This window comes from Protopterus annectens, chromosome 10.part0 (genome assembly GCF_019279795.1).
Source record: "Protopterus annectens isolate FY-2018-M chromosome 10.part0, PAN1.0, whole genome shotgun sequence".
NCBI classification, from domain to species: Eukaryota; Metazoa; Chordata; order Ceratodontiformes; family Protopteridae; genus Protopterus; species Protopterus annectens.
This window is the reverse complement of record NC_056744.1, coordinates 1527686667-1527710202: the sequence shown is the minus strand read 5'-3', so window position 1 is coordinate 1527710202 and position 23536 is coordinate 1527686667. Positions and strand designations below refer to the sequence as shown.

The window sequence follows — 23536 nt, the reverse complement described above, 5'->3', positions numbered from 1 at the left end:
CTTACTGTTTTTCATAAGGTGCTGGTTGACATGTTTTGCAGCTGTCAGGAGATTTCCATTCTGTTTCATTACTGGAGTCCTACCTCTACACTGTCCAGAGACCTAGACACTGTCCAGATGCATGACTCATATGTTTGGTTTATATCCCTGACAGTTGTCCTTGGCTAATCAGTAGGATGCTCTGGGGAATGCAGTCAGTAAATGCTAACATCCATTGGTGTTACTGACTTCATTTTCCTTAGAAAAAATATGTGACAACAAACCCAGTAACACTAGCTACTGTCTAAATTTATAACAGCAATATGTCCAGTATACCCCTGTGTTTGTGCCTCTGTCCCCCACTTATGTCAGGCTTTGTCCAGATGTCATGCACTAAATGGTTCAGAGGTATGTAGTATCATTTATTGCCTTCATTCCTGCTACCATCCCAGTGATGTCATAGACCCCCAGACATATAGCAAGGAAGTGGCCATATATATAAGTCCTGTGCCTATTCGTTCTGTGGGAAACTGAGAAGTCTTTGTATGTCTAGCCATTGTTACCAGACTGTTAGGATTGTGTAGCAGTGTAGTGTGTACATGTTATTTGGCTGTGTAGGGAGGGGGTTACATGTGTGTGGCATGGGCCCTTTCTATCTGACTGTGGATGCTGCTCTGGTTTCTGGTTCCCTATCGCCTGTATATGTTTGTACGGGTAGACCGTGACATGTCCCATAATACCTCAATATTCCCACCCCACTGGGACTTTGGGCAGTATATATAGGGGTAATGTGTGAGTGGCAAACAGGATATTGTTGCTCACACAGTCATTATACTATAGTGTTCAGTTTGCTTACTAGTATGTCACTGTGACTGTGGTGAAATTGGTTTTGGGTATGCACTTTCACATCATTGCCTGTTTTCCACTAGTGTTACATGCCTGTGATGCCTGTTATATTTGCAAATGCATGTGTACATCCCCAGAGCTGGATTTGGGTAGTGTTATGCCAGTCTGATTGTAGTTTTGATGTTGCTTGCTAGCTGAATGTAGTTTCCCTAATGTGTTATGGCCACACATTCGTAGGATGTCCAGTTGTCTGTCTGATGTCTTTGGTCTGGTCCCCATACTGTTGTGTATTCCTGACACATCAGTGGGATGATGTGGGGATTGAGCTCACTAACTAATGAGAAGCAATTGAGTCCCAGACTTGTGATATTTCAGTCAATGTATGTTGGGACAGACAGTGTTACTACATCAACTTTCCCAACTTATCTACTCGCGTATTTTGGATATGTCCCTATTTTCATGCCTTTGTACCCCCCACTTTATCAGGCATGGTCCAGATCCCTTGCAATAAGAGGTTTTGAGCATACCTCTCCACTGCCAGGATTTTTATAGAATAAACAGATGTTTGCCCATACTTTTATTCTGTTCTGCAGTTTATTTGTATTTGTCTGGTAAATCACTGTGATGATCCAAGGATTTATGTCAGTAAATAATGAAACACACCCTGTTGCTGTAGCAAATGTATTTGTTTATAACAGCAATATTTGAAATATGTCCCTATATGTAGCCCATCCCCCCCCCTTTTACAACTTTTCTACAGGTTTCTTGCACTAAGAGGTTGAGAGGGATGGTTCTGAGGTATGACTGCACTGCATGTTATATACATACATGTATATGTATATATGTATATATATATATATATATATATATATATATATATATATATATATATATATATATATATATATAATGCATCTATTTTTTCATATACATGTTTCAACATATATATTATATGCGTATATGTCTATGTACAACACATGAATGGTTCCACAGAGCTTTCTACCTAATGTTGTATGCCTCTATTGCATGATATGTCTGAAAAAGCAACATTAATTCCTACAGCTTATATGGTGTACTGGTACATTGCTCTGACTATAGTGTACAGGGTCATGGGTTCGATACTTGGGACTGATGTTTTTTTTCATTAATGTTAAATGACCAGAATGCATGATATGTTTGTTAAAGCATTACAGGTTCTCTCAGTTCAGATGGTATAGTGGTATGTTGTTGTGATTGTAGAGCACAGCATCCCGGTTTTGAGACTTGGCAGGGGTGACTGTTTTGTTTCTGGGCAGAACAACTTTTAAGCAGTTGTAAGCAGGTTTTCCCAGGTTTGTGCGACGCTAAGTGATGTCGAGCTATGGCTAATCCGTTTTAGCTTTGCTTACCGCTGCTTACCCATGCTCTAATTTCTTTAAAAGAAAAGTAAAAGAGGAGATAGGAAAGTGGTGAAAAAATGGGCACACAGAGGGAAGTACAGTATGACAGTTAGCTAGGGATGTGCAGGACTGGTGTAGGAAAGATCCGCAGCTGTCCCTTTCTTCTACAGCAACAGCTGTGAATTTCTACAGAGTTTGGAGGGGAATTTGGACACTCAAACCCCTGACAGAGAGAGGTGAGGACAATGGTAATGAATTGTCCAGCCAATTGGACCAGATTACATGTCTCCAGTGGACACGTGTGCAAAATGGACAGCTATGTATGGGGCATAATTTTTGGGGGGGAACAGATGCCCCTTTTTTTTTTTTTTAGGTGAGAGTGGGATGTTGAGGAAGGATGGTAGGTATGTTTGGGGAGGTAAGTTGGGTAGGAAGACAGACAAGACAGAACACAGGGGCGGTATATGACACATATGGGGGTAAACACCCTGGACAAGGAAGGTAATTGGGAATCAGATGCCCATGAGCCCCCAAATGGATACAGTGGGACTGAAGTCCCCATCCATGGGCAGTCACCACTGCACTTTCACAGCCCCAAAGGTGGCTGTACTGGGGGCTGGACAAGAGGGACAGGCTGACCTTCAAGATGTGCCAGGCGGCTCTCAATCTGGCACAGCTGTTCACCAAACTCCTTTTGGATGGTGCTATGCACCAAAGCCTGGATCTGGCTACAGGTGACTGTTTCCTGTCCACTTTTGCTCCTGGGGGGGGGGGGCATCCCCTGAGGCGGTTATATCTGAAAGTGGTGCAGGACCAGCACACAAGGAGGTCCCAGACTTGCTGGGGCCCGGTGCCATGGCCAGATGAGGCAGGACGGCTGGATCTACCGGGATCTGCCTTCCCAGATGTGTTATGGTGTTGAGGTTTTACAAAATAGGTTGGTTAGTCATGAACAACACATTTCAAAATTAGGTTTAACAGCATGCATGGATGTTCCAATGAACCCAAAACAAAATATTTGAAACAGTTGCATAGCAAACAGAACTTATGCCTAAATGGAACAACAGTCAGCATCATAATGGCATGCAAGTTACACTGATAGCAACAGGCAACCAATGATAGCATTTGAATGGGGAAACATTAATAATCAAATAATGCAATATTTGTAGAACAATAGGATACATGTCCCAACAGTAGTTTTGGAGAAAAACATACCCATTGATTATGTGTATGAATTATTGGTGCAGATAGGGTGGGGGAGAGAGAGAGATGTCAATTAACATCTGTATAGGCTTCGATTATTCATAGCTGTACTGATCATTACTCTATTTGTTACTCTCCAGGCATGACCTCATTTTACATGTACCTATGGCCTGGGGTTGAGCAGTTTAATGTTTGTACATAGTGTATTACTAAAACATTCTTAAAGCTAATACTAAAACATTCTTAAAGCTAATACATACATTTCCTTACCTGGCAGATCTGTGGAAGAAATATCTCTTAACACTACTTGACTGTTTTTACACATACTCATGGTTACATATGTGACACTGACAGGGGTGCCATGCACTCTTGATGTGTGTGCTACTGCCATACTCCACCTGGATTTCCATCTGTCACCCTGGCTATAGGCAGCGGTGACCACTAGCCATGACATCATGACACTTGAGGGTGATTTATCGGAAGAAACCGCTTGGTGTTTGCAACCTTGGGGTTGGACAATGGAAGTGTTGTACACAGTGTATAAGTACAGCCTTCTTACAACTAATAGAAACATTTCCTTACCTGGAAGACCTGTGGGGGAAATTGCTGTTAACACTAACTAACTGTTTCTACACATACTCACATATTCTTGTGTGAAATTATGCATAGAACTTACTACCACTCCAGGGATTTGAACCGTGCCTGTTTGTGCAAAAACATTCAACAAGGTTGTGTTTCAACACAATGAGCTATTGAGGAACTGCTTTTTCTTGCTAGACTGTTTTCTGCCTAATACTCTCTTGTTTGCACAATCTGGCCTTTTAATTCGGACATTCATGCATGACAGATAGTTATTGTACTGTGTATTAATACTTTGACATATTACAATCTGGAAAGCAATGGTGAACACAAACCACTGCTGTAGGGGTTACAGTATAATAGTTTACACATTACTATTCAGGGATCAGATCTTGGTGCATGGAACATTTTATATAGTTGATCTCCTGTTTTCCAGCTTCACAATCTATGTCAGAGGAGCCTCAATTAATTATATTGTCAGAGCCATAGTTGCTGTGCAGAACCTGTACTCATTTAGATTCATACCACCACATACCAAAGTAAACACAACAGTCTGGGGTTTTTAGTTTTATTGAAGGGTACTGACACTTTGATTGATAGGTATCCTGTACATCAGTATTACTCTGCTAATGTCTCGTTTATTCATTACACACAGTACACATGTTAACCTACTGGCAGCTGACATTCTACTCCTTTCTATTTATTTGCACTGAATACTGCAAGCTAGATTTGTACTCACCAGCATCCTAATTCAGCCTTGGCAACCTGCTAGCATGGGCATCTATATTCACAGACCTCATCTGCAGCGGTACAGGAGATAAAGTAACATTTATGCATACCTATCAATCACATACGCAGGCTGGACTTTGGTAGACATTAATTGATACTGATACTTACACACTTCTGGGGACATTCTGTGCCCATGCTTCTTGGGTTCATTGGTCCAAGAGCTCCTTCTTCCTACACTTGAGGTCAGCGAAATGGTTCCAGACCTGCTTACCATTTTGAGGGATGCCAGTAGCACTGGTGAGATCATGTGCGAGATGGTCCCAGGCCTCCGCTTTGTATTGGGAGCACTGGTACTGGCCCTGCAGCAGTCTCTCCTCATGGTATTTCAGTAGAAGTCCAATCATGACCCTGGACTCCTGAATGCCTCAGTGTTGCTCCCGAAAGCATGATCCATCTCTTAGCATAGCTGAGCACTACTTAGCGTAGCTCAGATTTCATTTTATAGAGTATCAGGATTGTGGGATTGATTCTTCATTACTGACATATTGTAATTTTATGTTTACCTTCCATGACATCCCCTATGTACTTTCATTAAATTATATTCTTGTGTGACTATACTGAATAGGACACTTGTTTATATGGGGGCTTCACATCTTTTATAGATGGACATCTCACTTTTGGACTTGCTACACTACCCTGATTGACAAAAAACAGTTGTTACATAATTTGTTTACAAAAATAATTTTAACACTACTTTTCTATAGAAAAATAAGTTGCCTGTCTTGGTAATCAAACCATGAATGCCAGCATGTAAAGCCATGACTTTAACCACTACACTATTTCGGCTTGGAAACTTCAACTATATATTTGCATTTATCTCCTATGGGATATTTAAGCTATGGTAAGAGGAGGGTCATAACACGCACACCCGCTTAGCTATGCTTAAACATTCTTTAAACTAGAACAAAAAAGTATATATTATTATTATATTATTATGTTATATAAGTGAGTCTCATGGTGTTCTGACAACTCATGAAATAATGGCATTAATTTCCGGCTTCTATCCTTCAGGGACTCCTACTAATACATATCCTGTTTTCTATCAACTTTCAAGTGTGTGAGGGCAATTTTTCAGGTGTGTCCCTATGCTATTATTTATTCCCCCATTATGTATGATTTGTTGACATGCACTGCTGTAGTGGAATACTGGCATACATTTGCTTTCAGACTTCTACCCTTCAGTAATTCATGGTAATGCATGACCTGTTTTTCTATCAACTTTCTAAGTTTTATGGCCAGTATCTGTGTTCTTTTCCTTTTGAGGGATTTATCCCCCATTATTTGTGCATTTGCACACATTTCCTGCTTTAGCAGGTTGCGGAGGTGTCATATGGCACTTTGGCAATGCAAGGGGTGTGTCACAGAACCTGTCATACAACCCCTGCATTGCTTTCTTGTTGCTGATGTTTATGGCATAATATTAGAATAAATCTCTACTATTATGCCAGATCGATTTAGAAATTGCCGTATGGCACTTTGAGTTTAGGGGGGTATGTTCAGTGTCCATGCACTACTTGGACACACCCTCTGCACGCATTCGTGGTTTGTGTCGGTATAGGTAGTACAGCAGCACACCTTCATCAATATGCAAGGCACGCCGCTGTGCTATACGGACACAGACCATTCCATGCAAGAATAGTTTTATTCTTGCACGGAATTTATTGAATGCTAGGGATAGTCTTTTTCAGTGCTATACTGTGGTGGATTCTGAAAAGGGTGTGTGTGGCAAGTTTAGCAATTTTGTTATAACATTGTTCAAGTTTCAGTTTTTGTGAAGTCTGTAGGTTAGTAAGGATCTGTGCACCAGAAAGAAGAGTCTGGAGGAGATGAGTAATGGAAAGTGTAGTTTTAGTTGCATCGGTGAGAAAGTTTTTGGCTGCATAAAGAATCCCTAGGTTTGAGGAGTTTTTCTTATACAATTTTGTATATGCAGGTTGAATGTAAGATTATCATCCACTATCAGCCCTAATAGTTTGCTATAGGAAGTGACTTTGGTGGTTGTATTATCAAGACAGGTGACTTTAAATTTATTTTTTTTCATGAGAGAACAATTTAGGGAAAAAAGTGGTAGTTCAGTCTTTTTTGGGTTGAGCATGAGTTGTAAGTTACAAATCCATATTTCAGTGGCTGCTAACGCTTCCTAAGTAATTTATTGGAGGTGTACCATGTTGCCAGATGTGCAGACGAGAGTGGAATCATCTGAGTATTATGTTTAGGTGGTCTGTTGTGTGGAAGTATAGAGTGTTGGTGAAAATGTTAAAGTGAAAGGGACCAAGGACAGAGCCTTCTGGTAGACAAAGTTTGTTGAAGGCTTTAGACAAGCCTAGAAATAAGGAGAGACTAGTTTGCCATTATCTCTAGTTTTATTGACAGTATGTATATAGATTAGAAGGGCAGTGCTGATACTATGTGACAGAAGCAATGTTGTGTAGGGGATAGGAGTTCTTCCTGCAGGAGACAGTCTATCAGTTGTTTCTGAATACATTTTTCAAGTATTTTGGCAAGGGGAGATGATTGCTATAGGTCCAGAATTATTCATGTCTGTTGAATTTCCTCCTTTGTGCAGAGAGATAATGTATGCCTTTTTCCAGAGAGAGAAAACATGGGATTCCTGGATTTACCTATTTATCGGTATTGAAACAGAATAAGGAATCCTATTGGCTGTTATTATTTAGGTACTTGCTTGGAAGATCATCAGCTGAAGAAGAAGAGCACAGTTGAAGTTTGTTTAAGAGTAGTTTTACATAGGATGTGGGCACAGGTTTGAAAGCAAACGTGGTTGTGGTGATATACGGCTGTTGGGCAGAGTTGGGATTAGATGTTGAGGAATCCTTGGTTAGAGATGTTATACTTTATAAAAATAAGAGTTGAACTGTTTTGCAGTTTTGAGTGGTGAGTTATTGGGAGAGGGGTTTGGGTCAAATTTTTGGCGGTGATGTAAGATTTCTTTAATGTTTTTAAAGTTGTTATAGTATTGATTTCTTCTTAACTTATTTGCTTTTTAATACAATTTCAAAGCATTCTGAAGTTTTCAAGATATTTAAATGTTTTATATTTTTGCCATTCTTTCCATGCTTTTTCTCTATCTTGCATTAGCATTCTACTTTTTTGGATAGCCAAATTGCATTACTTATTTTTAGTCTCTTCCTTTTAGGAGATGCAAGGTTGTTTAGGATATGTAGAAAAGTTGTACTGAATTAAATTACAGCATTGTCTAAGTGTGGATTTTTAGGGAGTTCCAGTTAATAGATGATAGTATGGTAATGAACATTTCTGGGTTAAACTTGGAAAGATTACGTGTTTTGTAAATATGCTGTTTAACTGGATGTGTGAGATGCCTAGTTGCATAGATTGGGAGATGATCACAGAGATATTTTGACATTGTACCTGTGGTGGAGTATTTGCTAGGGTCTGAAACTAGGATTCAGCCTAATTGAGGGGAGTCTGTAGGAGACTGACTAGAGAGACTGGGCCTTTAGCCTATCTGTATGGTAGATGTTTGAGGCCTTGAATCCTCCTGATGTGGAGCTTCTAGGTCTCTCTAGTTGCTGCATGTGCTTTGTGAGGTACATGCTGAATGGAGCATTGTACTCAATAGTGGTTTTTATAAGGGAAGGATACAGGGATGTTATGACCACATTGTCCATGGATGAGATACCCTTACTAATGAGGTAGGCCATTTAGAAAGCTTTTCGTACAACAGAGGAAATATGGTGGTCGAAAGTCAGTTTGTAATCAACCTGGGTGCCCAAGTCCCTCATGACTGAATGCTTAGGACCTTGTTATTAATGTAATAATTTGTGGGATGTCACTCTCCCTAAAGGGGATGAGGATGCATTTTTTGGCATTCAGTTTGAGGCCGTGTTTCTGGCACCAGTCATTTGGATGAGACCCTCTTGGAGGATGTCCACATCACTAGGGGAATTGATGATGACACCCAGCTTGCAGTCATCTGCAAACTTGGTCAGCCATACCCCACTGGTTTTGGCCTGCACCACAGAAAACTATATCCCAAACAACAAAGGCTCCAAGACCAGTCCCTGGGGTACATCGCTCATTACGGGTTGACTGCTTGAGGTAGCTTCCTCTATTTTGACTAGGTGGGTTCTGTCAATGAGCCAGTTTACTACCCATCTGGTAATACATGGATCGATGCCTAGTTGAGAGAGAGTTTATCTATTATACCCAAATTGGGAATAGTATCGAAGGCTTTGGCCAGGTCAAAGATGGGGGTGTGCACCATCTTCCCCTCATCCATGGCTTTGGTGACGGTCTCAAAGATGTCGACCAAATTTAACAGGCATGACCTTCCCTTGAGAAAACCAGATCCAGTGTTTAGAGGCTGCCAATGTCCTTCTTAATGAGGCCCATGGTAATCTGCTCCATGGCCTTGCAGATCAGGCTAGTTAGGCTGATGGGCCTATAATTTCCTGCATCGGTGGATGCTCCACCTTTGTGCAAAGGGATGATAGTGGCTGTCTTCCACTCGGCTGGGATGAAGCTGGTACGCAGGCTTTGGTTGAAAAGGGTGCCTAGTGGGGCTGCAAGTTCCTACCTGAGTTCATGTAGGATGGAGTTTGGGATGTTCTCGGGTCCCATGGAGGCTGTATTTTTTGCCTTTGAAAGGGCAGTGATGACTTGCTCCCTAGGGATGGGGGGGTAGGTGATGGGGATGTCCTGCTTTACTGATGGGGGTGGACAGAAAGGTGATATTTTCACTGAACCTGTTTGCCAGCAGGTTGGCTATATCTATAGCATTTGAGTATGTGGTGTCCTTGACCACCAGTTCGGAGCAGATCTGGATACTTCCCTTGAGATTGCGGACATATGTGAAGAAAGCCTTGTGATTGTCTTTAGTAGATGTGGCCAGTTTGGACTCAAAGTTTTCTCTGGAGGATTTCACTAGTGATCTTATTTCCTTTTTCAGGCTAAGGAGAGATTGCTTCCAATTAAGCATCTGCTCCTTCTTGACTCTGGACAGCAATTCTTTCCTTTTATTATAGAGTTTGTTTATTGCATATGTCCACCAGACAGGTTTACTCTTCCTTGAGGAGGAAGATTTTGTTCTTTTGGGTATTCCTGATTCCGTGCAGCTATATAAATGCTCGTATAGTACTTTGGTGTAGGTCTGGACATATGTGCCTGTTCTTATGGAGGAGACTGTGAAGCTGTTTATACCTTCCCTCAGGAAGTTGTAATCAGCTTTGGAGAAGTTTTTTTTTTTGTTTGACCCTATCGGGGGGAAGGTTGGGGGAGATGGTGACTTCAAAAGTGACTGCTTTGTGGTCAGATCTTACCAAAGAGGATGACACTGGAGGGCTGCTGCAGTGGTTACTTCTTCTTCTTCTTCTTCTTCTTGCACATTGAATGGCAGTGGAGTTTTATGGTGTCGAGTTGCCAGCCGGCGCCCAACCTTCCACAGAAGGCACACTCGAGAACCTCTTGCTGTGAGCTGCTGCAGTGGTTACTAATGTTGGTTAATACCAAGTCCAAGATATTTTCACCTCTTTTGGGGGTGTCAACCAGTTGGTCCAAGGCATTTGCATTGACAAAATCAAAGAATCTCAGGGCATTTGTGTTTTGACATGAGTAGTTCTTCCAGTCTATAGTTTGATAGTTAAAGTCTCCCAGGTTCAGGGTAAAGGGTTGAATCTTGATAGATTCAAAGATGTCCAGATAAGTGAAGTGGGCATCTTGAGTCAAAGTTGGTGGCCTGTAGCTAGCTATGATTTGAATAGGTGTCATGTCAGTGGTTAACTGCATCTGGAGTGTCTCCTGTGTGTCATACTGTTTGACCAGCCTAGAGGTGTGTATGGCTTTTATATATATTACTACTTCACCTCCTTTTGCTTTGCTGCCCACAGTTTGGGGTCTGAATGTATGCTAGGTGAGTAACCTGGTATGACTGGGGTGCTGTCCACAGCTTTGAACCAGGTTTCTGTTACTTCACAAATGTCAGCATCATCCAGGGTTAAGAATGCTTGCAATGAGTGCAGTTTCATGTTTAGACTCCTAGTGTTTAGCAGCATGCCCTTTAATTTGCATTTTGATGAAATTTTCATGTTGGTAGTTTTGACCTCATGGCATTGCCTAAAAAAGCCATTATGGGGGGTCAAGAACCTTTGCCAGGAGCCTGAAGCCCAAGGGAGACAGATGCAGGCCATCTCTGGCAAAGCATTGTGGTTAGTCAGTCATGTCTTCTCAGAATGGCAGGTACTGTATTCTCTTGGAATGACACCAGAAACTAAGCTAATTGTATTTAGGTATCATTCTGGGTGACTGTAAAATGCTGCTTAAGGCTAGGGACATACCTGCCTGGAACACATGTCCAGCGAGCTCGAGCAAGTCTCTCTTCATATAGTCTAGGGAGGTATGTCTCAAGTCATTCACGCCACCATGGACTGTGACAGAGTCATAATAGTAGTGCATGGGTGATATGTTGGATTCTGGCACGACAAAAAACTATCTGTGACTTTCTCCTTATCCAGCCTGGTGAGGATCACATCTCTGTGTTTCACAATTGAGTCTCCTATGACTGATATGTTGGGTTGAGGTTTAGGCCTTAGTGGCTGTGAGACACAGGTGTGTGGACTATGTGTGGTGTGGTGGGCAGCGGAGTTTGCATGTGTTTTTGCTTCGGACGTCTCTTTTGTTTGGGTATGTTTCTCCTTATCCAGCTTGGTGAGGGTCACATCTGTGTGTTTCACAATGGAGTCTCCTATGACTGATATGTTGGGTTGATTATTAGGCCTTAGTGGCTGTGAGACACAGGTGTGTGGACTATGTGTGTTGTGGTGGGCAATGGAGTTTGCATGTGTTTTTGCTTCGGACGTCTCTTTTGTTTGGGTATGTTTTTATTGAGGATCTCCACGTATATGAGTGTGTGTTGTGTCAATGTGGTTGCTGTTTGAGGTGTCCTGTTTGTGATGGCATCCTTCTCAGTACCAGATATACTGGCTTGCGAGGGAGAAAGCATTGACTCTAGGTTCTTAATGTAATTGCATCTCTCACAAATTGTGTTCCTAGGTGGTAGTAGTAGAGGGTTGTCCGTGTACATGAGGCAGTTGCTACACTGTGTCAGGATGTCCATATCAACCAGACTGGCAAGAGAAAGTGTAAGAAGGCATCCATCCATATTTGTCAGAAACTGAGGGAGAGAGGCCAAAGAGAGCTAAGAGGGTAAAGGGCAGAAGGTCTAAGAGTAGTACTACTAGGTGATCACACAAGTGCTACGAAGGGAACATTTTGTAGCTGGAATACCTCACAAAGGGTTAAAAACAGTGCAGCTACAGCTCTGGATGCAGCAAACATGTATCAGACTATGCTACTCAATTTAAGTGTTAAGAGCATAGTAAAACTCACAAAAAAGCACAGATTAACCACTTACAGACAAAAAACAGAGCTCGCAGTATGAAAAAAATACAGTTAAACAGCAGCTAGTAAATTGCTTTAAAACAGTGCAAATGTGATAAACTCTGGTTTCTGATATCCAGAAGAGGTTTTATAAACTTCTCCAGATGGAGTCTCCCAAACCTTCTGCTCTTCTTCCAGTTCTGACTGCCTTCTTGGATACCTTTTCAGCAGCTTCTGTAGACCATGATTCTCAGCTCCCAGCGTCCAAGAAAACTGACAGATTTTACAAGGTACTTGATAATTGTAAATTTTTGTATAAACATCTTTCTGCTGATCCTTCAGTGGTGTCTGTCTCCTCTGACAAACCCTCAAAGCTTCTGCCTTCTAATAAGTTGCTTCCTTCAGACAAGGAAAGTAGGACCATGGATCAGCTGGAAAAAAATTGTACTGCTTCCACCCTGGTTTTTAAGGTTTTAATTACCAGGTCCATATGATTAGTTATATTTTAGCCCTTCTTCCTCAGGTTTCTCAAGTAATTTCTGACCTTTCTGACCTGAAGTGAAGGTTTTGACCCTTTCCCTGTTGGGTCCTACCTCTCAAGTGGCTCGCCACTCCATTAATGCAGTTATGATGCAGCTAATGCTTCTTCTAGGGCTGCTGCATTTGGTTTTGTTCTGAGGATTTACTCTTGGCTTTGTCTTAAGGTTTTGACTGATGACATCAAAACCAAATTATTGGATGCTCCTCTGGGTATAAAAATCTTTTTAGCTCTTCTGCTGATGAACTTTTTAAATCCCTCCAGGATAAGGGCAAGGCCTTTTGTTTCTCCTATTCCTTAGTCTCAGAGGAATTACCCTTCCAGATATGCCTTTGTTTGCAGACTGCACCCATGAGTAAAACGGGTTCTAGATGTGTACCTCCTGCTACGTTTACTCACACCATCATTTCTCAGAAACCCAGAACAAACCAGGCTTCATCTGACAATTTGATTCTGTTTTCCCTTGGCCAGGTTCCCCCTGACCCTTCATCTTTCCCTGTTCCTTCCAAATTGGTTAAGGATCACACAAGACTGTTGGGTTCTTTCCATCATTAGCCAGGAGTATCTCATGGTGTGGAAATCTCTTCCTCCCTTTCTGGGCATCTCTTAACCTCCTCAAGAACAGCTTTCTCTCTTTCCAGAAGTGCTTCAGGCTCTTTTGGCCCAGGGTGTCATTCAGGTTGTCCCCCCTGCCCAGGAAGGGAAGGGTTTTTATTCCAGAATGTTTCTTGGTCCCAGGATGGAGAGCAGTTGGAGACTTCAGCTCAACACCTTTCTAAAGGTCCCATCAAACTTTATTCCCTCTTCCTCTTCTTCCCCAGGCATTTTTGGTTTCTTTGGATCTCAAGGATGCATACCTTCATATCCCTATCCATCCACTTTTCAGGAAGATTTTGTGTTTCTCTGTTTCTTAAATTTCCACTTCTCTGCTTTGCCATTTGGTCTCTGTACTGCACCAAGGGTGTTCACCAAATGCCTTTCTCCTGCCCATTGCCTTTTGCAGGATAAGAGGCTTCAGATCATTCCTTATTTAGACAATCTGCTTATTCAGGTCTTCTCCCACCAAGGTTCTGCTTCAGGAAATCCAGTTTACTGTTTCTCTGCTGCAAAGCCTGGGGCTCACCATAAACTTTCACAAATCGGTCTTGGTTTCTTCACAGGATCATGTATTCCTTGATTGTAAGATCCAAACCATTACCATGCTGGTATCCTTCCCTTCCCCCAAGGCCATTTCTCTGATTTTTCTTTTGAGTCTCTTCCTCTTCTGGCTACAGTCACAGACAGGGACTTTCTCAGGGTCCTCTCCTATGCTGCCTCTGGCCAGAGAGTCAGTATGAGAAAGCTTCAGTGACACCTCAGGTCAGTGTGTCTTCAACATTGTCATCCCCTAGTTCCCTTCCTTCCCTGTCTCAAACTTGAACTTCACTTGTGGATTCATCAACTTTCTTTCAACCCAGGGCTTCTTTTCCAGCCTCTAGTCCTGATTCAAGAGCTCTTTTGGATGCCTAAGACAAGGGGGTGGGAGCTTCCATCAGTTTTCTCAAGGTCCAGGGTCTCTGGCCTCATCATTAGGGTTCAGTCCACATTAACATTAAGGAGATGAGGTTCTGTCCTTCTAGCTTTAAAACCTTTCATATCTTGTTTTTTTCCCAGGTCCATCAAAGTTTTCTCCGACAATACTACACTGATGTGTTATATCAACAAACAAGGAGGATACACAGTTCTACCTTTTTTGCAGGCTTGCTGTTCTGGTCTGTGATCTAACTGTCCAGTATCAAGTGACTGAGGTTGTCTACATTCTGTCAGAGCAAAATATAGTGGCAGACTCTTTGAACAGGTCTTACACACAGGCTCATGAATGGATGCTTCAAAGGAATGTGTTTCTGGACACTGTCCATTGGTGGGCTATTCCTCAGGTAGATTTTTTTGCCTCCCCTCTAAACAGACAACTTCTGTTTTAGAGTCCCAAGTCCTCCAGCTTGGAAGGTGGGTGCCATGTATTTTCCTTAGAAGGGGATGTTTCTGTACACCTTCCCTCCCCTTCCTCTGCTTTTGAGTGTCCCACACAATATCAGGCAAGACTGCCCCAAAATCTTGCTGGTGACTCCATTTTGGCTCAGACAGGATTGGTTCCCCCTTCTTTTTCCCTGTTTATATAATGGTTCTTCAATGGGTTTTTATTTTTTAATTTGGTGTGCTTATTTCTGGGGGGATAGATGCATCTATGCCGCTATTTACATATGAAGAAAATTTGGTGATAAAGGATTCCACATTAATGTAGTCATCAAGATGGAAGGGTCTTTTGAATTTAGCCAAGTCATCACTCAGTTTTAATTGATTAACCTTGGCATAATCTCCAAATACTCTGGTTATGAAATATGCTTCCAGCTTCAGTTGTAAGGAAAATGTGATTTGTGGTTCAATTTGATCAGGGAGGAAGTTACAGTTAGTGGGTAGCAAAGCTGCACCATATTGATAAGGATCAAGTCCAAGATTTTATTTTCCTGGTTGGAGTGCTAAGTGGTCCAGAGGTTATTTATTTATGAAGTTCAGTCATTTCTGGGCAAACATGTTTTAGGTTATATAAATCATAGATAAGTCATCCTGTTAGGGGGGTGGGGGTAGCTGACATCAACTAGGGTAATGTTGGTTCATAGGTTCATAGGACAGATACTTGACTATTGGCCCAGATGCCCTTATAAGCCTAGCCAAGAATTTTACCCATGTTCCCACAAAGTCTGCACCTGTTTCCCCTGTCCAGCAGGGACACAGGTGAGATCCCAGGGGTGTATTTTCTGTTTCTCATCCAGTCTTCCAGGTTCCTCTTAAAGAGGGCTAGTGAGGTACTCTGACATGGAGAGGGAGTCTATTCCACATATGGGAGAGTCTTTGGGACACAAATCTATCCCGCCAACAAGTTCTATTAATGTCACAGACCCGGTTGAGGCCTTGCGTGTGAGTTCCACACGTGGAGTTTGACTTACAGATATGCTTGGCTTAATGCATAAAAATTCCCTACTGTTTAGGTAGGAAGCATGGGCTGAGGGGTACATAGAGGGAGTCCTATAATTAGCTGTGACATGATAAGGGATTATGTTAATAGTAAGTTGGAGTGGAGAAGTTCCAAGTTGTTATCTTCTCTTATGTGTCTGGATGTGAAAGTGTTTTAAGAGTATGGAGACATTTTCATCTTTAGTGCCTTCATCTAATATAGTGGGCCTGCATGTGCGGTAAGCATTGAAATCCTGGACTGATAGTGCTTTCATTGGTCAAGGACTCAGTCTCTGTGCTAATATACATATCACTATTTTCCAGGATAATGAGTACTTACTTGTAGGGAGTGCAGTTTCTTATTAAGGCTCCTAGCAATTGTAGCAATACCTTTATGTTTTCTGGATTGAGTCTTGTTTTGTTGAAAGCTTTAGAAGTCTGATATTGTGTAAAAAAAAAAAGTCACTGAGGAGTGGACACGGATTTAGCCAATGCGTGAAATCTTGGGGGCATGTGTGCAAACCATCCCTGAAAAAGCAGTTAAGACTGTGTATTGTCTCAGCCCAGGTGGATATATATTGTAACCCCATACAATGACACCAGAAGTTATGCCGCTTGTTGACATATATTGTACCTCCATACAATGACACCAGAAATTATGCCAGTTGTTGACATATATTGTACCTCCATACAATGACACCAGAAGTTATGCCAATTGTTGACATCAGTATCTTCACTTTGTATTGTGGCATCATTCTTGGTGATGGTATGATGCTGCTGAAGGCAGGTTCATATCTGCCTGAGACATATTTCAAGAACTCCATAATGTCTGTCTTCACATATTACATGAGGTGCATCTCAAGTCACTTACTTACACTTATGTGCACTATGATTGTGTCATTTGTGTACTTCACGTGCAAGGACCTGAGTGAATGTGCGATGTGGCAAATGTTGACACCTGATAGACAACTAGCTGTGACCTTCTTCTTGCACAGACTAGTGAGAGGTACATTGGTGTGTCTCACTATGGAGTCACACATGAGCTAGGACATTGGTTTGCATGGTGGTTTGTTTTATGGCTTTTGAACTGTGTCAGTGTGATACTTAGATGTACGTTTCATGGTGGCTGCTGACTGCATATTTATGAAGCTGTAGAAGATATTTGTTTCTTAGGTTACATTTAGGAGCCATTTATGGTTTAGGTAGGTTACTTTTAAGTGTCAGCATATTTAGGTCTATGTCTTTGGTCTGAGCTGTATGTGATTGGTTTAGTGTGGTGATGTGTGGTAAAGACAACCTGCATGTTATTTGTCATGGCTTTGTGTGAGAGCTTTGCCTCCAATAATATAACTGTACCTCTCACACACTGTATCATTTTGCTAAAGTAGTAGGTGTCTGTCAGTAAACATGAGACTATTGCTGCATTATCTCGATGCCTATTTCAACCAAGCTAGCTACAGAAGCATTTGTAAAGTGCAAATTATATGGTTTCAGGTGCTTAGTAATGTGGGCTGAAGGGGGGTGGTAAGCACCTATTAGGTTTGGAGTTAATTACTGGAGGTGCTACCTGCCAGGTAGTGGAGGTAATACTGGTCTCAACACAGCTGCTTGCAGCTAGGAATCAGTGATCTTTTGCTTTTCTCAAGAAATACAGTAGCACAAATCTCAACTTGCTTCCGGAGTAGTAGTAGTATAACCCAGATATTGATGGGTTCAGTTTACTTGACTATATTCTTCCCTTGGTAGAGACCCTGGATAGAACATACATCAGTTGGGCAAAACAGAAAGCCAAGTTGTGCAAAGGCCTAAAGAGGTTCTTATCAAAGTGGCAGCCAGACAAATCAGTGAAGTCTTATACACACTGCCTAGTTAAAGATCAGCCCTTCTGCTCTCTCTCTCTCTTTGTCTCTCAAGAGGCAAAAGTGTAATATTAATCCCAAGTTTGCTTCTATTGGTTTGTAGTCTCTTGAATCTGCAGATGGCTGAGGTAAAACAACCTTCATGCCCGCCTGAATGACGGATTCCTCCATTTGTCTTAGTGGACATTAGGAAGTGAATGGGAGTAGCTGTTTTGAAGAAGGCTAATGGATATCAGATAGTAAGGCAGAAAGTATACATGAAAACACTCAGGGATACAAATATGACCTGTAGAGACAAAAGAGGTATGGTGGTCAGTTTGTGGCATAGAGGCTTGGCTGTGACCCAATAAACCTGGATTTGATTAGAGTCCTTGGTGCTGTTTGAGGAAACTAAGAAGGGAGATGAATGTCAAAGTGTTTGCTTTCTTACCTCTTTTGGGGAATGTGTGTGGCATCATGGTAGGGCAGATGTCACATCAGGGCTGCAGTGAAGACCTAGGACTATTAATAGGGTGTCTCCAGTCTGACAATGTGGCAAAGCAAATGAAGCGTATCATTGTGGTGGCCAGAGAGCTCTCTTATAATGCCTGTTGGGCACCCACCAAATGTATACTTGGCACACTGGGGAACACTATGCCATAACTAAAAGATAAAAACCCATTGTCAGCATTTATGATACTATGAATAAGTAGGCACCAATCCACCTGACACTTCCTCAAACCAGCTCTAATCTGCTCCACCATTGCTAGATAATAGATTTTCTCCAGTCTATGAGGGTTACATCTTGATATGTCAGAGGAGCAGCATCCACCAGTTGTTACAGGGGCAAAAAGTGTGCAAATTGGTGATTTAATGGCTGAAATTGGGATGCATGCCTTGAAAGGGGTGGCAAAAAGTGTCACAGTGGATGTATGTACCGATAGTTCCCAAGAAGCAAAAAAACAGAGGTAGACTCTCAAATACTGTTAAGGTGACTGTATCCTCTAGTTCCTGAAATATTTTTTTTTATGCTGTAATGATTTTGCCTTTTTTGTTGGCTTAAAGATTCCTTCTAACTTCAGTAGGATAGGAAGATAGGTAATGTGACACTTTGGTACTACTGGGTTTACAGAGACGAAGACATAGGTGGCTGTGGTGTATGATTCCAGAAAAAGGAAGGAGAAATGAAGGAATAATGTGCATCTGTTTGGTTAATTGCAGACTAAGTTTGCAAAGCCTTTTCTGCAGTGATTGGCCCACTGAACAGACAATCCAGTGATAATAAATGTAACTCCAAGCCTGAAAGGAAGTTGCTCTGTTATATTACAGGAGAGATACAGGAGCTCATCCTTGCATGATGATTGCAGGTGACAATAGTTTAGGAAGTTTATCCAGTCAGCTGTATTTGAATGAATGGGCTTTCAAAACTCCAAACGCTATCCAAAGGAATGAACTATGGTCAAATTATTACATTTTTTAAAAAAGATGGATGCATTCAGATTTTGATTAAAATGTTAATCTAAAATGTGTTTTCTTTGCTTACATTTTTAGAATTTGTGTCCTTAACACTGGATGAAGAGACAGCCCACCCAAATTTAAAGATCACTAGCAATAAAAGTCTTGTATATTATTCCACTGAAGTGCGGTCCTGTCATCCAAGTCACAGGATGTTTGATACAATCAATGCTGTGTTAGCAGAGCAAGTTCTAGATCATGGGGAGTACTACTGGGAAGTAATAGTTGATGACAAGAAAAGGTGGACACTGGGAGTTACCAGGCATGGCCTCAACAGGAATGGGGCTGTACAGGCATTTCCTCGAAATGGTTACTGGATTATCATGCGCCGTACTGAAGGGTGGTTTGTAACTCGCATTGTTTATGAAGCTTGGGAAAATACAAAAATGTTGATTACTGTCCGTTCAAAGCCCAACAAAATTGGACTGTATTTAAACTGTGACACAGGAGAACTGTCCTTTTACAATGCTGATGACCCTAATGATTTAGAGAAAATTTATACATTCCGAGGAGTTTCTGCTCCTGTTGTGCCTTTCTTTGATCCATGTTACTATGACAAGGGATCCAATACTCATCCACTTCAGATTTGTTCCAGATGAGGATGAATCATTTTGCAGTTTCAACATAACATCAAAGATAATGTATTTTCAGACTGTTCCTGGGACTTTCATTTTATGTTCCTTTTATTTAATCATTGAAAGCATTCAAGGTGTTCACAGCTGCTTTGTGCTTGTTCATTTTTTACAGCTTGATTTTAAAGCTACATTATCATTTTTTTTTGCCACAGTAAACACACAGATTCATAGCTAAGCTGCCCTTGTGGGACATTTTAAGCCTAGGCAGTTTTCCTTTTATACTCAAAATTAACCTATCCTATTTGGTTGAAAATTGGCCTTATCCTTCCCAGGGTCGACAATTATATATTATCCCTAATGATAATAACTAGGAATATACCATAGTTAATTTGAAGGGACCTTTTATTGGGATAAAACATTTAGGAGCTGCCTCTGTCCATTAGTAGTACAGCAGGCAGTCTTTGAGTACATTTTCTGTTTCCCATATATAGATCCAAGATTTGCTTGAATATGGACAAGGATGGGTTTTTATATGGATGAGGAGTATCTTCTAGAGCAGTGGTTTCCTCTATGTTATATGCCTGTCCCTGCAAACCATTATGGTGAAGTTGCAGAAGTTTTAGATCCCTAGATTATTTTTTTTCACATAATTTCTATTGATTTTTATAAATTTAAGTATAGCAAAAACTATTAAACAATGTAAAATAAATCTAACTATATACAGGGTCCATAACAAATATGCTTTTGTTAATATATTCACATTTTATCTAACAGCTTTTGAAGTTTTAACCAAGCCAGTTGTTTATGTGTCACTCTTGAGGTTCTTGAGGTTATAGTCAACAATTTTCGATTGCATGCAATTCTGGCCAATGAGATAAATTCCGCAAATTATAGAATTGTTTTACCTTAACAATTTGAGGTAATAATTTTTCTTGCTATTGCAAGGAGGGACCAGAAAAGGTGCACTTGTGTTCCTGGAATATACGCTGGTATCGGTGCATTAAATAATAACAGTGAGTCAGTCACTTCACATTTGTATGACAACAGTGCTTTTATAAAATATTTAAATTCCAACCAGAAAGGAATTACAGTTTTACACTCTATAAACATATGTGCCCAATCTGCACATACTGCTTCTTCACATTTCCAACATTCAGATATTTCATTTCCTGATATCAATGCCACTTTATGAGGAGTAAAAAAGCTTCTGTGAATGAACTTCCATGTGTAGATTTTCCAAAAGGGAGATGATGCAGTGTTACTAACTGACTTAAGTATTAATCTTTTCTCTTTATCTGAAAATCTGAATTTATTTTCTGCATAATTCCATAGGGATTCGTCGGGGATGTAAGTCAGTTCGTAGTGTCCTGTATATTCTTGACAATGAAAACCCATCATTATTACATAATGTATTAATTTTGCAGAAAAGAGATACAATTTTGGGTCTAGGTGTGGATTTCACTATTTGACATACTTTGAATTCACTTACTACATACTCTCTGAATGTTTGTATGTTTAGCAATTGTTTTGGTTTATGTTATATCTTGCTATGAGGGAAGTGGCCTCATAGGTTCATAGGTTGGTACTAGGCTATCTGCCCTAGGGCCTATACAAGCCTAGCCATAACAATTCCCTGGATATTTCTTCCCACAATATTTACTTCTCTGGACCCCTGTCTATCAGGATGACTGACATGATCCCCGGGGTGAATTTCCTGTCTCCCATCTAATTATTAAGGTTCCTTTTGAAGAAGGCCAATGAGGCGCTCTGCTTGACATTTATGGGCAGGTTCCAGAGTATGGGGAGTCTCTGGGTCAGGAACCTATCCCTCCAGCATGTTTTGTTCATTGTGATGACAAGGTTTAGATCCCTGGAGCATGTGTCTCTGAGGGATTGGGATTTCTTTAAGTGGAGCATGTCCAACAACTCAGGGTTTGACATGGCCTTGTATGTTAAGCAGAGATCACCTCTGAGTAGACGATATGCCACAGAGTATAGCGGAAGTTTTTGTAGATGGTCAGCATATGGCATCTGCTTTAAGCCTGTGATTTTTTTAGTGAGGTATTTCTGTGGCCTTTCCAGCTGTTGCAGATGTCTTGCGAGGTACATACCAAACTGGGCATTATACTCTATAATGGGTCTAATGAGGGATGAGTACAGTGGGACAATGACCTCCTTTTTTCTGGATGAAAAGCCCTTAGTGCTGAGGTGTGCCACATAGAAGGATTTCCTGACTTTTGTGGCGATGTGGTTATTTAAAGTGAGATCACTGTCCATCTGTGTGTCCCTAAGTCTCTCATCACACTTTCGATGTTTAGTGTACTGCCACCTATGTGGTAATTCATGGGTGCATGTTTTTTTCCAAAGGGGATAACTATACATTTCTTGGCATTAAGCTTGAGCCCATGGCTCTGGCACCAGGCATCTGTTTCTTTAAGGCCCTTTTGTAGAATATCCACATCATTTGGGGATTCAATAATGGTTCCCAGTTTGCAGTCATCTGCGAACTTTGTTAGCCAGAGTCCTTTAGTGTTGGCCTGTACGTCAGAGAAGTAGATGCCTAACAAGAGTGTTCTCGGGACTGAACCCTGAGGTACTCCACTTGTACTCTACATATATATAATTGGAATCAAGGAATTGATGCCAAAATACTAACCCATTTCCTTTCATTTTGTCTATTTTTTTTATGTTGTAAGAGTCCAAACATTTGTTTGCAAATGCTATAGGAAACATTAAAAATAAAAGAGTTCTCATCTTGTAATCTTTGTTCATTATTTGTTTAAAGTTCTTTGCTATGTAGTTAACAAAGGGAGAGAAATTTAATTTTTTATTTGTATTATAGCAAAAGTTTTTAATAATTTTTTTCTGCTTCAGTAAACATGTCATTATTATGTTCACTATTAGGTACTAAAATTGTTGTATGCAAGTTTTTCCAATTAGATGTATACTTATGATTTAGCCATTCACTTATGATATTAAGAATGGTTGAGTCTGCATATAGTTCTAAGTGTGGAAAAGCTATTCCACTCTCTTCCCAATTTCTGTAATCCATGTGTGACTCATTCTTGGCTTTTGTGGAAACAATAGGAATTTGACTAATAAGGAGTTGAGCTGTTTCATTCATTTTTTGGAAGGAAATGCTATTATAGTTTGAAAAATGTACATAATTTTAGGTAATATAATAATTTTAACTAAGGTTAACCTTTTTATTCCATTTGTTTAAGTGATCCTTGACAGTATTTATTAGTGTAATTTATCTCTATAGTATCCTTCCAATTTGTTTTTATATACACCCCTAAATACTAAAACATGGTATTTGCCCAGTTAAAGTTTTCATATTTTTCCAGGATGGAGTTTATTTTTTCGTTCAGCAAAATAGTTTCAGTTTTGTTATGATAAAAATTCAAGCCTGAAATCTTTTCAAAATTATGCAAAGATTTTATAATGTGTTCTATTGAGAAATCTATATTTCCAATTGTTAATAAGATGTCTGCAAAAAGAAAGCTGTATTTTGGAACCATAATTTGAGTTAATGGAAAAGCTACTTATCTCGTTATTAGTTCTTATATTTAGCTAATGGTTCCACTGATGGGGCAAATTATAAAGGTGACAAAGGACAACCTTGCGTGGTGCCTTTCAATATTTTAAGTGGTCCTGATAAAAAGCTCCAGTTTTGATATATGATATGGAAGTGGTATATAATTTATTTAACAGCTTTATAAAATCAGTGGAAAAATTATACATTTCTAATACTTTAAATATGACCAATTTATAGAATCAAAAGCTTTATCCAAATCTAAGCTGATAACTGATAATTCCTTTTTTTCTTATTTGCATAGTCTAGTAAGGTTAGAAGCCTAATGACATTATCTTGGAGTTTTCTGTGTGAGGTAAACCCTGTTTGATCATCTGCTATTATTTTTGGCATGAAATGGTTTAATCTGTTTGCTA

At 40.5% G+C, this 23536-nt stretch overlaps 1 protein-coding gene across 2 annotated transcripts in view; it reads left to right on the top strand.

Annotated features, from left to right (window-relative positions):
• LOC122813710 (tripartite motif-containing protein 72-like) overlaps positions 1–21255 on the top strand; it is a 218826-nt gene extending 197571 nt beyond the window's left edge. For both annotated transcript variants that reach the window (XM_044086174.1, XM_044086173.1), the window contains exon 5: positions 19047–21255. In XM_044086174.1, coding sequence (XP_043942109.1) covers positions 19047–19609 — 563 coding nt within the window. In that variant the 3' untranslated portion in view covers positions 19610–21255. The remainder of the gene's footprint in view (positions 1–19046) is intronic.
• Positions 21256–23536: the final 2281 nt, after the last annotated feature.